The 18,512-nt window shown below is 40.0% G+C and overlaps 1 protein-coding gene across 4 annotated transcripts in view; it reads left to right on the top strand.

Moving 5' to 3' along the window:
* Nucleotides 1-18,512, top strand: part of Pde4d (phosphodiesterase 4D) — a 1,097,876-nt gene that overhangs the window by 724,797 nt on the left and 354,567 nt on the right. The window contains exon 1 of one of the 4 annotated variants that reach the window (XM_050160345.1): nt 974-1,098. The exons of the other annotated variants lie outside the window; for them this stretch is intronic. Coding sequence (XP_050016302.1) covers nt 974-1,098 — 125 coding nt within the window. Of the gene's footprint in view, nt 1-973; nt 1,099-18,512 lie in introns of those variants that run through there. 4 annotated transcript variants of the gene reach the window in all.

Raw genomic sequence — 18,512 nt, 5'->3', positions numbered from 1 at the left:
GTGTTCACCACCGCATTCAGGTAAAAATCATCTTTCACCTGTCAAAATTGCCCCATACTCGACATGCCTGCCATCTCTAGTTGCACACATAAGGGTCCGGGGTGGGCTCATTGGAGAAGATGACTGAACGGTCTTAATAGCTAAGGGCTCTAAAGGCTGTAACTTCATCCAGAGACCGATGCCTTGGGCAGAATTACTTGCTATCTTTTCCAATTTCTCCAGCTTGTCTTTCATTGTGTTAAATTAACAAAGGCATTGCTTCTAGTTTTTTAGTAGTTCTTCACCCAGAAAACAGGGAAAATTCACACTTCTGGGTGTGGCTAACGAAGGACGGAATCAGGAATTAGGTAGTATTGTCACACATGTACTTTTGTTTGTAATTTTTCTGCCCCCAAGAGGCTGAATTCACTGCCATTGTGAACTCAAGTTTTTATCCTGATAATTGGAAAGCCACCATAATCACTTCCATGTGCCCAGCCCATTTTCTAATATTTTATAGTCAGTTAGAGCAATAATTGATTTTGCTCTGCCTATCACATGCACGCTTGCTATATAGGCAAACAACTGGCTATTCGACCACTGTTGCGTTAGGTTGTCATCCTCCGAGACCTTAGAGGGAAATGGACTAAAACCTGCTGCCTCCTCAGAGGGTAGCTCTGAGTGGAAACAGGCGTTTGTTGAGCTACAGAATTTCTTGTTCCTCTGCTCAGCCAATGAGTGGCTGGAGCACAACTCTGATTAGAAACAAGCAACAAGCTTCCGTATCCATGAACAGAAAACAAGGCAGAACATGTAGCCTCCGAGAGACACCCGTTTACTCTTGAAGAAAAAGCAGCACCCAGCGACCAGAGCAGCGAATGGCCGACATCCACTGTCTGACACGCTCTTTCCAGCCTTCCCAGGAATGCTGAGCTGGCCACCGAGATTTGCTTTTACTTCCTGATTTTTTTTTTTTTTTTTTTTTTTTGGTACAATGAGTCTGCCAACCAGCTGTGAGTACCTACGCCTGGGGAAGGTGGCTAGGTTCCGGAGTGCTTATGTTCATGGATCGCCATGTGCAATCAACAAGCCAATTGATATAAAACCACAGAGGAGACGGTAATTGCTTTCCCTTCCCCATGCAGTTTGTCAGTAAACGTGTGTCCGCTACCCTTTGGGAACTGCTTTGGAGATCTGCTGATCTGCGAGGGTCGGGGAGAGAGCTTAGTTGTTAAAGTCAGCACACTGGGGGAGTTAGGAAAAGATTAACCCGAGAGGAAAGCTGACGGATAGTCTTAGTTTAGTTTAGTTTGGCCAAACCTAATCCAGTTTCAAGGTCTGGGGATTTTCAGAATCCGGAAAATTGTTAATGTCAGTGTTACGAGCAGAATCATCCAAGATGATAATTGGAACGGGAATTTAGCAAAATAATGGACTTGTTTATTAGCAACATTTATTTCCAGATATTCAAGAGTCCAGACTCTCTCTTTAATGGCTACATCCAGTAATAGATGTGGGATAATTCCATGGGAAGCATATGTTACCATGTGGTCACTCCAGAAGAGACCAGTGGATTTTTTTTTCTATTGAGAAGTTGTAATTTCTACATCTGTGTTCCAGAATGTCGCTAACTCATACTCCCCACCCCTCTGCCAGCCCCCTCCCTCCCGGCTAGACAAGCAAACTTGTGCCCTGTGATTTCAAAGTTGAGCTCAGTATTTTCAGAACAAGGGGCTGTCAGCCAGACGGACCCTTTCTCCTCCCGCAGATTCATTGCAGTGGCAGAATAGAGGTGCATGTGACTAACATGTCTGGAAATCATCTGTCGGTGTTATTTTAAATAAGATTATCGTTTTATTCGGCATTTGCCAATGAACTAGGAGGACTGATAAAGACGCCCCATTTCCCCGTGAATAACAGTGCTCCTAATTTTATAATTTTCCAGAGAAAAAATAAAATAGAATGAGCTCTGGAAGGTATTAGATTTTATTTCAATTGCCATTGCTATCCTGCCGCTTTGTCCCCTTCTCTTTGTGATATTATACACACATAGATGTATACGCATTACTCACCGATCATACACCTGGCTTGATTTGACATTAATAGAAATGTTATAAATGTGAAGGCACATTTTCCTCGATGCAAATGAACTTTTCTACTTCAGGAAATATTACTATTTCCCAGGAACACCAAGTCTTTCCCACTCAGCTCTGGCCCTATGTAATTCACAGTGGGCTAGCACCTATAATCACTTATGGGAGCTTTATTGTTTCCCAAGTCCCCAGCATGGCATGATCACTGTCCACGCCTCTACTGCAGGGTGAAAACTCAATCCCACACAAGCTGCCAAAGTCAAGGGTAAATGTGTTTGCCTGACCCCTTGTTGTGTGTGTGTGTGTGTGTGTGTGTGTGTGTGTATAGCTACTCAGGAAAGTTCTGACTATTCCCAATTAATTTCATTTATTTTTAACTAAAAAGCACCCAAAGCGTATTTGTTCAGCAACAAAGATAAATTTAGATTTGTAATGCTCAATTAAAAACAAAACCCAAAACCAACGAGAACAAAAATCTTTGATGTATTGTCTCTGAGTCTCAGAGAATCACATATCAGGGATTTGAAAGCGTTGAGAAACTCAGTCGTTTGGTTTTCACTGTGTGCTACGGTTTTAAAATCAACCACCACAAGGTGTCTTTCCAGAAAGTAGTTTTAAAAGCCCCTGATAATAATCGATATTTTTGACACAGACCTTGGAATTTGTAAGAAAAAAAAATCAGATCCCCTATTACAATCAGTTGAATGCTTTCTTCTGTAGCAGATGTCTGACTCTATCTTTCCTTTTGTACCGCTGCCCCATGGGACTGAGATAGAAGTCTGTACGGAAAGCAGTAGCTGGGCAGGATGCCTGAGCAATGAGAAAACATCCGAATCCCAACTCTTTTTCTTCTGTAGCTATTTTGTCAAGTTATAAATTTTTACACCTCTCATTTAAAAAAAAATCATGACGAATTATATTAGAATCTCAAAAATAAAAGGAATGTTTTTAAAACTTATAGAGAAACTGGTAAACCTGCAATAGTGGTATCCCATGAGCCTGGGTTCATCAAAATCTACCTAAGATGATTGGTCACTTTTTAGGATGCCTGTCTGAAATCATCTAAGGTTAATGAACAACATCTACGCACTTATATTTATACAATAGGTCTTAGGGGTTTTGGCACATAGGAAATTGCTTTTCTGATTTAAAATTGTGGGAAGGAAGGGAAGGAAAACGCGGAAGGAAGCAGGGTGTAAAGGAAGAAAGACAATCCTTCTAAGGAAGAGGAGCTCCCTGCACAGTGGCACATGCTTGCAACCCAGCATTTGGAATGTGGAAACAGGAGGATCAGGAGTTCAAGACCAACCTTAGCTACATGATGAATTTTAAGACAATTTAGGCTACATTTGAGCCTGTCTCAAAAAAGTAAAAACAGGCAAGGTCATAGTGGCACACACCTTTAATCCTAGTACTCAAGAGGCAGAGGCAGGAGGATCTCTGTGAGGTTAAGGCCAGCCTGGTCTGCAGAGCGAGTTCCAGGACAGCCAGGGCTACACAGAGAAACCCTGTCTGGAAAAACTGACTAACTAATAAATAAAATAGTAAAAATTCCAGATATAAGAGTTTACTCATATACGTCCAGTACTTGAGAAGCTGAGACAAGAGGATGGCAAGGAGTTTGAGATCAGCCCGGACTTCATAGTGAGTTGAAGGCCGTCCATGACTAAATAATATAATCCCATCTCACAAAAGAAAAAAAGGAGAAAGAGAGGTAAAGAGAGGAAGAGGGGGAGGGTGTGAGCAAGAGAGGAAGGAGGGGGGGAAATAAAAAGCAGCCATGAGTTGTTTTATGATACCCAGCAAATTATAATATTGAGTTGATAAAAAGAAATCGGGCTTTGTAGTGAAACCTTTGGGGGAAAATGAAGTTGGGAATCTATAGAAATTTGAAATATTGTTCTAGTTAAATACAGGTATAGAACACAGGTTAAAACACAGAAAAATAATTTCTCCCTTAAAAATCAGCGGCATTGGAAGTATAGTCATGTGATCATGTAAGCGCTTCCCATTTTTATCTCAAGTGGCAGCGAGGACATTACCAAAGCAGCAAGAGCACTAAATCTTAATGAAACCCAGCGATGAAAAGCATGACAGCTCTGCCATCTGGAATTACCGTGATTTGCTGTATTTGTGATTTCTAAAATATTTAAGCTTTTATTATAATCTCCGCAAACTCTAGAGTACTTTAATTTTAACTTACAAAAATAAAACTTGTTTTAAAAAAAACTGTTACTTGAATTTTAATGGATAGAGAGGTAAGAAGATCGGTAATCTTGGACAGTCTTCCCCTTGGGGTTTTATGCTTGTGAACTTTTCCCCACCCACACTACCATGTCAGTCGGTGTTGTCTGTTGTTCAGGTCTTGCTTGGGTAATAATATTGTTGACATTTTGTGGGTCCACAGTTTCACAGCAGCTCCCCTGGTCCTCTGGCTCTTGCAATATTTCTGCCCCCTCTGTGTGATGCTCCCTTAGGCGTACAGGTTGGGTTATAAACGTGGCAGCTAAGGCTGACTATCCCACAATCATTTGCTTTCTGCCTTTTTACCAGTTGTGTAGATTTCTGTAACGGACTCTTGTCTACTGCAGAAAGAAACTTCTTTGATAAGGGATAAGAGCTATGCTTATTCGATGAAGGATAAGTATTTACAATAGTTTGACATTATACTGGATTAGGAAAGTGTTACCAGTAGGCTTTCCTCTAAGCTGCGGGTAGATAGGTTCATAGTATTGGGACTGAATCCCTGCCTATTGAGCAAGCCTTATGTCCAGGCCTTAATTCGGAAGCTGTTGACTAACCCAAGATGTAGATGCTACTATTGCGCCTTTGGTGCTGTCTTGCTGTGCTGCTGGTCATTGTGCTGGTTCATAGGCATCACAGTCGGGTAGGGCTATTGATCGCTTTTCTCTTACATAGCTTACATAGCACCTTCCCATGCTATGAGATCTTGTTTTCAGAAAGAATACTTCCAGGTCTGTTCCAGCCAATTCCTCCAAGTCTCATGTTCAAAGTATGTGGTATATGTGGTATTTTCAGCAGTAGGGCTTACCTCAAACTCTAGGAGGCGACTAAGAGAAGGTTCAATACCCTATACTGTTTTGAAGATCTATTTGACTCCCCCAGCCAACAACTCAAAAGGAAGTTTCTCATGCCTGGTACTTGGGTTTTGGTTAGATAGTCAATGTCTCTTGAAGGGAGCATTATCACTCCAAGTGACATAATTTCACTTGGAAATGTATATGTTCCCCACATTATGCACCAGAAGAAAACAAGTACACATTGTAAACAACCAATCTTCACCAATCAGAAATTTAATTTAGGCTCCATGACTACTCTGACAACATTAGACCAACATTTGATGCTTAGATTATAATTTCCTTCTGTGTAGTACTTCAGTGAGTGGGAGGGGACATTAGATTAATTATGGGTGTGTTCTATTGTTCTTCAGTAGGATTACTTTATTCCCTCCAACCTGAGGACATTTGGAACGTCTAGGAACATATTTGATTACCATGATGTAAGGTGTGATTGCCTGGTTAATTATATCCAGTATAAAAGGACAGGACTATCTTGTGATAACCAGACAACCTTCCTACAATAACTAATTACTGAGCCGAACTGGGTGTGCCTCAGAGTTCTCTGAAGATGCTTACTTGCATCCAGACAAATTAATATATTTTATGAATTCATAAAAGCAGCACTTCTCATCTTTTGTGTGGTTATCAATTAAGACATTGCTCTTTTCGTCAGGTTAAAAATAGAAAACTATTTTGATTTTCCAACAGTCTCAAATATTCAGCAATCTCAGCTGTCTCATCATCTGGCTCCTCTAAATCAGCAGCTTTATTGCATTTTCAGGACCTGTTGTTCCTTCAGTAGAGGGTCTACTGAGATCTCATTAAAGGAGGCTGAATAAATGATCTAATACAGCCCTGTAGCTCCAGGCTAAGTGCCAAATCATGATCCACTTTTCAAAGAGAAGTGAAAAACTCTAGGCAAAATTGCACGGGAGATAATGGAGATGAAGTCGTCCAATGTGTGTGTAGCTTTGCTGAAGCCTTGATGTCTGTTCTTATGTCTGGATGTGTGATCCTGCGACAGTGACCATGTGAGCCACGTGGTTGTTTTCATCATAACCAGTTCACTCTAACAGCAAAGAGGAGGGAACCTTTGAAAGACAAGGGAAGGGTTTTTTTGTTCATAAATGGTCCTTCTTTTCTATTTAAAACTTCTGAAAACCAATAGTTTTCCATCCTTCCTAAATCTGGATGTAAGATATTGGTGGAAATCATTTCTGTTAAAAAACAAAACAAGAAACATCTCTACCTTCTCATTCTGTTCTCTGTGCTCATGCTGAGTACCTAGTACTAGTCATTTTAGACTTCATCTGTTTAAAAGTAAAATTACCCTGGGATAGTCACTGTTTCCTATGTCCTTAGAAATCCATGCTGCAGACTCTGGAGGCCTCCAAGGTGCTTTCTTTCCTCAACTGCACCACCCTCCCACTCACCACCACTGGAGTCAGGTGCATACTTGATCCTCGAACTTACCCTCTCTTACCATTGGCATTCCCAGGGCTGCCATTGGCATCACATCCTCATCCTTTCTAGCCTTAAGGATGGGTAGCTACATAATTGATTTCTTTGTTAGCATCTTTTCCCTAGCTGTACCCCACAGATTCATTTTCTAAAACACTATCATGAAGCTTTCATGTATGTACTAATAGCAGGCTCAAAAGAACCGTGATATAGTCTCCTAAATTATTTTTGTAAATTTCCTAGGGTCATTGACATATACTCTGCATTCTAAGTGTAAGAAACGACTTGCTATTTTGGCCTAGAGCTTCTCTCTCTCTCTCTCTCTCTCTCTCTCTCTCTCTCTCTCTCTCTCATTTTTTGATGTAGCTTATGCTACAAACTATTTCATTAAGACTTGTCCTACATCCCAATTTTGAAATTGAAGTAGTACCTTTAGTTTACTTTTTTCTTTTTCTTATATGGCTACTGTAGCATTATCATAGCAAATTCCGATTATGAGTACATTTTCTGTCTTTTCATTTTAGATTAGCATAATGGAAACTATTGTTCTAGGGAGATGAATTTGGCAAGGGTACACAACATAAGTTGGAATGGAAAAGATCCCTAGAAGCAAGCAATGTGAAATTCTAATAAGGAAGACTTCATTAAAATAAGAACAGAAAGCCAGATATTGGATAGAAATTTTGAGAACTGCTCAAAATAAAAAAAAAGGGGGAACTCAACACACACACAATATTTGACATAGTTACTCTAAGGATGAGGCCTGAGAATGCGTATTAACATGGTACATTGAGAATTCTGTAATGATACAAATGTTAAGCCAAAAGACATGATGTCATGGTAAAAGAGGGAGGACAAGGAAAACAGAAAGTGGATCAGTCAGGTAGAGGATATTATTCTTCTAAAATAATTGAATGATTCAAATATTTCATTTTGGAGAGACATTAGGTGATAATCTGATTTATTAATATATTCATCTGAAATACAATTTAAATCATATTCTTTGTGTATTGTGCAATTATTTCAATGTTTTAAAGTACATGATAGGTAATATTTTTCAGCTGAACTTCAAAGAGAGGTCAAATTTCTAATCTATTTCTAATGGCTGAGAATTAATTAGAAGTCATAAATGGCAACCTTTGTGCTACTTCTGCTCGGAATCCACCCATTCCCCACCTGCACAGAGTTTTCCTTGCTGAAAGCAGAGCAATAGGCCAGGAGAGACCACCTATAATGTCTATTACCAGAGGCATTGGAAGGAAAGTCCACATAAAAGTGACCTTCCCGTGTTAAACCACTTAGATGCTAATTTACTTAACCTCCTTAGAAGCCTTAAGTTTTCCATAGCCTTGCTTCTATATCAAACAAAATTATTACATAAAGTTGAACTACTAAGGGAGGAGCCTGCCATTGCCCTTCCTTTGCCCACTGGGATTAATGAAGGCAGTGAATAGTGGAGGTCATGGAGCTACCACAGCCCCTAACCACCCTACAGTGCTCACGTAGAGAGTCTGAAGGAACAGAAACAGAAACATGGTAATTCCTTTCCAGCCCCCTTTGCATATGCGTGTGTATAGATTTTAGGGAGCATCTACAAATGTAAGCATCCATATGACTTTTTCAAAGGTCTTTAGTGTTATTTATCCCACTTCATACTCCTTCCTCTCCCTGCCCTCCTTTCCCCCACCCCATACCATTTAATATCTCACATTCCATTGTCCCCCTTTCTTTGTTCGTACCACCTGAGGTTCACATTTCTCCTCTTGAAATGCCTCCATGACCCCTTACTACATCTCATGGCTTCCTTGGGTATCACAAATAAAGCACCTTTATGAAATATCTAAAGACTCAAAGTTAGCATCCAGAGATGACAGGGACATATGACGTTTGTCCATCTTGGTTTGGGGTGCGTCATCCAGGATGGTTATTGCGAGTTCATTCATTCACGTGTGAATTTCATTTCATTTTCTTTACAAGTGAATAATAGCCTGTGGTGTATATGCACCATGTTTTCGTCATCCATTCAACAGAGCACCAATGAACAAAGATGAGAAAGCAGCTCTGTGGTGAGATTTAGTCTTAGAGAATATGCCCCGGGGTGATATTGTTGAGATCATAGCTTCTTGAGGAGCCTCTACACTGATATCGATAGTGGAAATGCCAGTCTGCCCTCCTACCAGCAATGAACAGTATTCCTTTCTCTATGCCCATGCCATAATTTGTTGGCATTTTTCTTCCTAGTCTTACCCATGTTGACTGGGGTAGGATGAAGTCATAGAGAAATTTTCATTTGCATTTCGCTGATGGAATTTAAATAGAGTTCCTCTATAATAGGAGGGCAGAGTCTCTTGTAGACACCACAGACTGTTAGACATTGCCAGATGTGGGTTATCTCTTTTCAGTTATTGGTCAGTAGGATCACGCAGAACTCCCAACCATTACAAGCTATTATTATTTTTCTTGGATACTCTCCAGAACTTAATGGTAAGACACTCCTCCCGAAGACGCCACATATTAGAGTTGTAAGACTGAAAAATCAACCTGGCACATACCTTGAAGCCTTCACCCAATTGACTAGCATTCATTGGGATGGAGGAAGGTGCCGTGCACACTCCTAAAGGAGAAAAAGAAACAACAGTCTCACTCAGCTATGAATCCCGCCAGTTACAAATACCACTGCCCTAGCAAGATATATCCATTGGGTTAGTAGTGACACAGATGTTATGGAAGTAATTAATCACTTTCTTATTGGATTTATGGCCCATTCTAAAGGGAGAACTCACAACTGGTACTGTTAATTGAGTCATAGACCTCATGATCGGCTAGGTAATATCTATCCCTCAGAGAAGAACCTAAGACTATCATTCAACTAAATGGGCATAGCCATCAAGTACCCCTAAATTCTTGTTATTATACCCATAGATTTCTGTGTCTCTCAACCCTCATCAGAAATCTTATTTTTTTCAGTAGACAATGATTAAAACAGAAATGCACAATTACTCCACATGAAAAAAATAATAAAAAAAACTAACTTTATGCTCATCTCTACATGGGGCATATGTATCATATACTCTCTCCATAGGCTTTAGGGGATTGTGTACGAGGAGGTAGAAAGACTGTCAAACATGGTAGATGTCTTTAGTAACGCAGTATTTGCCGGGCATGACACGGCCCGTGCACACGTGAACTCACAGTGGCTGTGACTATATTCACCACACCTGGAGCAGATTCATCTAGTTAAAATCCCACCATGGATAAGGGACTGAGGAAAGGAGGCTTGTGCCACCCCGACCCTAGCTGAGGAGCTATTTTCAACTGATGGCTGCTGGGGATGAATAATCAGTTTTCTTCAGAAGTATAGCCCCTGAGAAACCACTAATGCTATAGCAGATGGGTCTGTACCCATGCACATGCAAGTAGCACTAAGTGGATGCATAAAAGTGGATGGACTAGGGGTAGATTTGATCAAATTATATGCAGGTATGAAATCCTCAGAAAACACAAAGTGAATAAAGAACAATGGGCAATCATTCTGCTAATGGCCTTTGAGATCAGAGCTATAGAGTTGGACTTGATATTGCCTTTTGTGTGACCCTAAGAGAAAGGCTGGTCTGTCAAGGAAGATAGTTTTGCCAATGGTAACAAAGAGAAAGACCCCTAAGAAAAAGAATTTGTTTTAGGAAGGTATTATAGAACAGATGATCCCTTCCTATAATTCCACCTATAATTCAGAGAAGGTGCTATGTGTTCTGAGTATGAAAAGACAGTCATATCTTCTTTCACAGGGCTCTCAAGGGCTGTGATAGTACTCATCCCCAGGCCTCGTGGTCCCTAGGGAGACATTCCCCAAATGCTCAGACTAGGCGAGGTGCCTATTAATATCCTCTTTGGGGGCTGTTGAGCAGTTCTCGCTATTGTAATAGCAGATGCCTGTATTTTGTGGCCCTCGATCTCTTCCCACATCGAATCATGAGACCCTGAGAAGAGATCGTAAGACTGTTCTCCAAAACCTCAGGCTGTCCCATGCTTCACACAGGACCTGAGACATAGCAGCAAATCAACCAAATCCTGTATTTTTCTTTCCTAATTAGGAATGTGAAAGTAACTAGAATAAGTAAATAAATCTACATTCTTTTGAAAATACTTACTAAATTCACAATGAACTTGCTTGATTTTTTTTATAGTTAAAAAATTCTCTTGAAATTTCCTGAAATCTAACCTTATGATTCTATGGGAATTTACAGTAATGCAGTTTATAGCACTTGGCCAGCGGTTCACCATACTCTATGGGAGATAGGAGGAGGATGTGGCGTTTAGTTATTGATTTTTTTATTTCTGGCAAAAGCTGGAAATGCACATGGACTGAGAAGTCTCAAATCTGTGCAACAAGGAAACCTTATTCAACCGATCCTTATGACAATGTAGAGCGCTGAGATTGCCCTCTTGTCCCCACCCCTCCGAAAGACTAAAATATGCGCTTTGGTCTCACTGTGATTTCTCTACAACTACATGCTGGTATCCCGTAGACGATATGACGCTCGAGTTACCATGGTAACTCATTTTTATTCTAACAAGAACATTATGAATGCCAGCCGTTTTCTACTCTCCTAGAGTTTCTTGCTTCTTTTCTTTGGCCTTTTAGAGTGTCAGGGTTCCAGTGACTATGACGGGAGAGTGGCAATCCCATTCTCTATGCCTGTTTCTGTAGTGGGAGTCAGCTCTCCCTTGAAAGGAGTTCTTGGGCATTTTGCCTGGCAAAAGATTTTGCTGACGCTCAGTTTTTCTTGTTGGTGAAATCTTCTTCCATCCAGGGGAAAATGCTTTATGATTCCCAAGGCTGATAGATGCCTGAATGTCCTGCGATGAGCCCTGAGGAAGCAGGTCATCTCAACCTTGAGATGGCCCTTGTCTGACTCCAGTATGCATTTAAAATAACCTCAAAACGGAATAAGAGGGTGACAGTTAACCTTCACATCGCTGGCATTTTTTTTTTTTAAAGCTAAATTGGAATTTTGACTCTGTCACTCTAGACTGTCCATGAATTTAACTTACTCTGAAGGTGATTAGAGCTAAGTCATTCAGAGGATAATGAGGTCTCTAAGATCCATTAATCTTTCCAGGTTATTAAGGGATTTTACATGTGCTGTGACAAAGGAGTCCCTAACTTGCCCTGGGAAAGGACAATTCATTAGAGTGGCACCATCCATGCACTTAAGAATGCAAATTCGAGTGCATATTCTAGGCAAGATAGAGGGACAGAGGTGAGAGTGGAAATTTGCATAGAACAGCTACACTTCTCTCCACCTGCCTCTGCTTGTGATGGAACTGTATGCCCTCCTAAGCAGGAAGTACAAAATGTGTATCGGCAGCTCTTCATGTCTCAGTCTGTCTTCCCATTGGGGCTGTCGTATGGCCAACATCAAGCCTTGTAGTCTGATGACCCAAGGGCCTGTCTCTGGTAAGATACACTATTCTATACTTATGTCTTAAAGGCTTCTGTTGGCAGTGTCTAAATAAGAACCACCAATAAACATTTTAATAACATACCATCAAAGCAGACACTTTAAAATTTCAATTTACAATGGCATTCTTATTGTGACAGCAAACGTAATTCAGTCCATTCACAAAGTCGAAGGTATTGTGATTGTCTGCACTTCTAGAAAGGTCAGTCATACACAAAAGCTCTGTGTGCAGAACTCCAGCGTATAGCCCACCTTGGTTACATTCCCACTACCCATTCAGACCTATCATGCACAGAACATTACAAGGAAATAACAAGGACCCCACTCTAAAGAGAGATGGAAAATACTAAGCATCTGCTGTTAGTTTCAAATGTCAGTATATTCATTCATGTTTTCTCTCTCTTATGTATTTACTTGTTCACCAAGAGTGGACCAAACAGGACCTGATTTTAAAGATGTCTGTTAGGAATGCAAAACTGAGAAAGACAAATTCTAAGCCTTTTAAAAGGTCATAGAGTAACTGTTTAGGCAAAAAAATAGGAGACAAAAGGTATAACCACATAGGGATTTCCATAATCTTCTAGAAGCACACAGAACTAAAGCCGTCACTTGGGCTTCTCATAACAGGTGTAGCGAGTTAAGTTGTGTGAGAAGATGAAGCGTTCCCCTGAGGAGCACTGGCCCTGTTGCAAAGTAGATTTTCATCTATCATCTGTTTGTTTTCAGCATCAGCTAATGAAAAACTTAGGTCATGGTGGCCCATAAATCATGTTCCAGGGCATAAGATTCATTAAGGGCTAAAACTGATATGAATTTGTTGGCCTGTGAATTTTGTTTTCTATATTACTTTAAGCACCATGAAGAAGCAGAAGCCATTGTCATGGTATTTCTGAGAAAATTAATTATCTAACGACGGATAACTGTCAAATGCTCCACGGGCAAAGTTAGTTTATGCTCAGATCTGCAAAGGTGAAGATTGCGTGTGGGTCCGTGCGCATGTGGATGTGTTAACACTCATCACTGGGGGAAATCTGTCAAGGTTGTAGATGTGTCAGAATAAATGAACATTTACAGGGACAAGTTTTGTTTGGCCAGAACTGAGGAGGTTTGAGAAGCAGACATGGAGGATGGCTTGAAAAGGAAGCGTGGACTATGTTTGAAAGTCATAATATTGAAGCCAATATTTCCCAAAATAAGGTGATGCTTGCAGGTGTTTGAACCAGCTGAAGAAAAGATCAAGTAGCTTCGGTAAAGATATAGACTAATTTGCCTCACTCATAAAGTTTAATATTTTAAGATTGGATGTACTCCTAGGAAGATGTGTCTTATGTGAAAGCACAGTGTGGAAGTTACCCAAAACAGAATACTACAGGAGACGATCCATGAGAAGGCAGACAGCAATAATCTCTAGATGAAAAATTGTACTAACAAAGAAACAGCAACAACCGGTGATAGGTTATGATGGGTTGTTCATTCTATAGTTTCCATAATGTTTATATGAAAATGTGTCTAAAGCAATGATGTTTGTGTTTGTTTGAGAGAGCAAGTAACTGTGTCCGATAAGAATGCCTTTAGGAGAGAATGTTGGCTTCAGTCACTGAGGAAGGATTAGCAGGACTTCACAAAATGCTTAAAAAAGGAAAGAGTGTTAGCTCCATGTCGATATCTGGGTCCCTAATAAATCCCAACTTTCTTGTAGAAGATATTTTAAATGATCAGAAATAGAGATCCAGGACAGCTTTGGCAGTGAGGTATGTTGTGACTCACTGGTAGAGAAGTAGATGTTAAGAGGATTTGAATGAAGAGTTTGGAAGAGATGAACACATACTTATCAGAGAACAAGGTGTAGATGGCCCAGTCCTGATTTTCTCTGCACTCACCTTTTTCTTTAAGACTGTGTGAGTGGTATAGTTGCCAGAAATAAGTGGGAGCCTGCATAATAACTAGAATTTGATGACGATGATAAAGCTATACAATTTTAGAATTATAGAGGAGAACAAAGAATAAGCCATCAACAGAAAGTGCTATTACCCAGCCACTGGTAAAATGGATGCTTGCGTTGGCACAGAGAAAATTAGCCCAAGATCAAGTGTTCTATCATTTTCTATTAGGTGGCTTGATTTTGTTTTCAAGCAATAAGTTAAAATACTTTTTTAGTTCAGCTTACTGGAAGTTGAATAGTTACAGGATTTGTCTTGTTTGGCTAAAATTAGGCATTTTTGCTGTTCCCGTTCAGTGGTTCAGAAAGCAGTTTCATCAGTAGTTAGATGCATTGCTTTCCTAGGAACTTGGGGATTTATGGAGGCTGTCTCAAATGCATTTAGTGTTCTCTCTAATGGATTTGTTTATCCTTTCCCTGCTGCTGAGAGCCAAGGATGCTACTTATCATTTGCCTTTAAGACATGGTCACCTCATTGCTATAATCTGCACAAGATGGCACTCTAGTGTACCATATATAACTTGGATGTGTTGTATATGACTATCTATAAATACAGATCTGTAGCTAACCCATTGTTCAAGATATTTTTATAGGGAATTGTATAAAGGAATTTATAATGGATCCTTTAAAATAATGACATTTAAAGGAGTAAAGTAGGTCACTTTAATTTCCCATGTAATAGTCATAAAAGTTGGTGTATCTGTTTTCCACATATATCATATAACTATAGATATATAGTTTTGCTAGCATCTAAGTACTGACATTTGCCTGTCAGTGCAATGACTTGGTTACTCTGAGAATAGATGCTAAGTCTGTCAGGACAGCTTGTGCAGAGGAAAACACTACTACTATGATAAGTATGGGGTTAGTAATATGTTCACTTCAGTCCATTGAAAACAGCTATCTAGAAGCCAGGACATAGCTTAATGGAACATCTGCTTAGCCTGGTGAGGCCCTGGGTTCAAAGTACAGCAATGAAGAAAACAAAGATACATTTAAGTTAGTCAGTTATTGGCATATGTCCTGTATATACCAAATGCCTGAAGATTGATGGAATGTTATTTTTCCTTTGGTCAGTTGTATTTCCTTAGCTTTAGTAATACCTAAAAATTTTCAAATATTTAACTATCATTCTTCAATTAAAAATTTTTAATTATCATGCACATAGCTATTAGATCAAACATTTGAATAATTTTCTACAATTCTCCAAAATTGTTTAGAGCTCACCACTAGACTAGAGTCCTTCACAGAAGCAAACCCAGGCAGTGTTGTCTTTGCTTGGCGATGAAACAGTTCCCAATTTCCTAATCACCATTTTCTCAGCAGCCTTGAAGAGGATCTCCCAGAACCTTCTCTTGGTACTCACTGGTAAAACTGGCTCCGCATAGAGATTGACCTGAGGACAGAGCTTGGGGCCTGTCTCAGTTTGGGTTTCTGTCACTGTAGAGACACCAAGACCACAGCAACTCTTCTAAAGGAAAACATTTCACTGGGGCTGGTTACAGTCAGAGGTTTGGTCCACTGTCAGCATGGCAGAAAGCCTGGTGGCATGCAGGCTGAAATGTTGCTGGTGAAGGAGCCAAGAGGTCTACATTTGGATCTAGAGGCAGCTGGAAGAGAAAGAGACACTGGGCCTGGCTAGAGCATCTGAAACCTCAAAGCCTAACCCCAGTGACATACTTCCTCCAAGTTCATACCTCCTAATGGTACACCTCCCTATGAGACTTTGGGGACCATTTTCATTCAAACCACTATAAAGCTCAAAGACAAAACAGTCAGAGATAACATTTTTCATTCAAACCACTATAAAGCTCAAAGACAAAACAGTCAGAGATACCCCTTCAGGAGATAAACAAATATCAGATACACAGAAAGGACACCAGAGTTGCTGTTAGCTATGAAAACTGTGCTAGCTCTCCCAGACATGAGGTGCAGGCAGAGTAACAGGCTCAGCTCTGAAGGTCCCACAGGCTACATCATTTACCTTACCAATCACTTGATTCCTCATTTACATATTTCTCACTATTTGGAACAATGCTAGACAATACCAGGATGTGAACCACAACTATATTTTGTTTTGTTTGATTCCTTTTTGTTTTATTTTTGAGATGATCACATGTAATGCACGAAGACATTAAATTCACTGTGTACATGTCTATACTTTTATACTCTCTGTTACAATATTTGGATAAAATTATTAAGTGTAATTAATTTCACAGACAAATAGTTGTGAAACTAACTACATAAAAATATCAAAATAGTAGGCAAGTAATGACTGTCAAGAAAAAGAGAATTGTTCTTTCTCAGGGATGATCCCCCTTATTCAATACCAAGTGGTCAGTTCTAAAATCACATACACAACATTAGATGGATGCAGCATGCTGTATTTACATATTCATGCATATATGTATATATGTAACAATAGTAATCAAAGAAGAAGAGGCCATCAGTGTTAGGAGGGCAAGGCATAGGTTAGATGAAGATAGGTTAGATGAAGAGGAGAAAGGAATGGTTTGAGAGAGGAAAGGGAAGGTGAAAGGGATGTAATAATATTTTAATTAAATGTTCTTTTGAAATTAAAAGAATCAGTTCAACTTGTATCCATTCAATTACTAATGAGGTGTTTATTATCATACTATCCTGGAAATTGTGTGTGTGTGTGTTTGTGTGTGTGTGCAGGTATGTGTAATGATGCATGCTTATGTGCAGGTGAAATTATGTATGTGTGTACATATGTGTGGGGCCATTCTAGACAGCCTTGTTTGTGACTGTCTCACTAACATGCCTCTATGTCTCCATCCCTGTGACATCTCTCTCCCAAAATGCTCCCACTCATTCTGCTCTCTACCTACCCAAATGCCTTGCTGTTTCCAAAATGTGGTTCACTCTGCAGTGATGGCAGCTGGAAGCCTGGCATACCCCACTATACTGAAGATTCAGAATTGCCTGACTAATGGAAGGGGTCCAGTCTCAGGGCCCAGAGAATCTGCCTGTTATCTTATTTTTCCTGACCAAAGTGCCTACTCTCTCTGAGACTCACATTCTTCTTCTACATAATTAGGTCTCCAAAACCTAAGTTGCAGGAGAATCTTCACTATTAACAATAATGTATGTGGCATTCTGTGAGGGTCTAGGTAGCGAGCTTGATTTCTCTTGTGTGCAGTATAGTCACGGGGTACTTTGCATGCACATTTGGAAACATCTTTCACTGTAAAATAGTGTCATTTGGACCACTATCCAAAATGTGCTTGATTTCCAAACCAGCATACAAGTGTCTAGGTAATAGCTGGCACTCAATTGAATGGTGACCCCTTGTGCACATGTATATCCAGGGATATTTATAGACATCAGAGGAGAAGCAGTGTGGGCACATTGGTTCAGGTCCCCATATGAAAGTACTGTTCTGTGAGGGAGTGGATAATGTTTCTATTTTATTCATAAATAAGTCTTCAAAAGCCTGAGTCCCTCCCAAATCAGTACAGTCTTGAAAGTCATATCACCTTAAAGGGTGGTGAACTAGTGCCTTTCCCGACTCTGTTTGCTTTTCTTTCTTAACTATGTGTCACATCTGTGAGAGTCTGTTGCCTAGATCAGTGTGTTACTAACTACTTGTCCCATCTTTATGTAGGCAGTAGTGTACCCTGGGATTGTGGGATCCAGGAAGGAGAGATGGGTACAGTTACAGAGTACTTCCAATAGGACTGCCATGGCAGTCATTTGTTGGGCCACTCAGTGTCTGGAGAGACAAATGACACTGGAATCCTTCTTCTTATGCAAGAATAAGAACAGAGAGTTGATAAATCCAATTAGTTAATATACATGCTGAGTAATAAAATTTTGCTGCAGATCAGTGTTCTCTTGGAAAAATCTTACAAGGTAAATAATTTTGTTCTGAATGTTCCCTCACATAAATCAGACAAGTTTAAATTTAGTTAAAGTTTGTATCTGGACATTACAGCATTAACCATGCCAAAATACAGAAAATTTCCATGCTTAACACAAAATAAAGAAAACCATGACTAAATGCACTATTATATGAAACTATAGTCATAGGAGGCCAAAGAGTTCTATCCATAGACAATTCCAGGGATAACAGGCTATGAATTCTTGAGATTAGAAAATGGACTGTCATATTTTGTGAAGGCCTGGGTTAATTTGTCTCTGAAGAAAATGACCTTGTACTTTTTCTCTATCCTCATTCTGCATGTGATTGGTGTGGTTGGTCAAGTCAAAACTTGCTATTCTAAAGTAGCAAACTCATTGTATTGCCCAAGTTAATGTTAAACATTAACCTTTTCCCAGGGCTCAATCCCTCAAAGGAGCAGAGGAGGAGGCGGAGCACTTTGATTTCATATGCTTGCCAAGTGAAAAGTCAGGGTCCAGCTCAGCCTGGGCCCGGCATAAGCTCTGTTGGAGCGGTGTCAATGGCCTTGCTTCTTCTCTGTGAATGGCTCTGTCTTCAGCACGGTGTTCCCACCTTGCCCTTCGGAGAAGGCAG

Source organism: Alexandromys fortis, unplaced genomic scaffold, assembly GCF_014885135.2.
Source record: "Alexandromys fortis isolate MF-2015 unplaced genomic scaffold, M_Fortis_MF-2015_v1.1 scaffold_76, whole genome shotgun sequence".
Lineage (NCBI taxonomy): Eukaryota > Metazoa > Chordata > Mammalia > Rodentia > Cricetidae > Alexandromys > Alexandromys fortis.
This window is presented reverse-complemented; position numbering and strand designations above follow the sequence as displayed.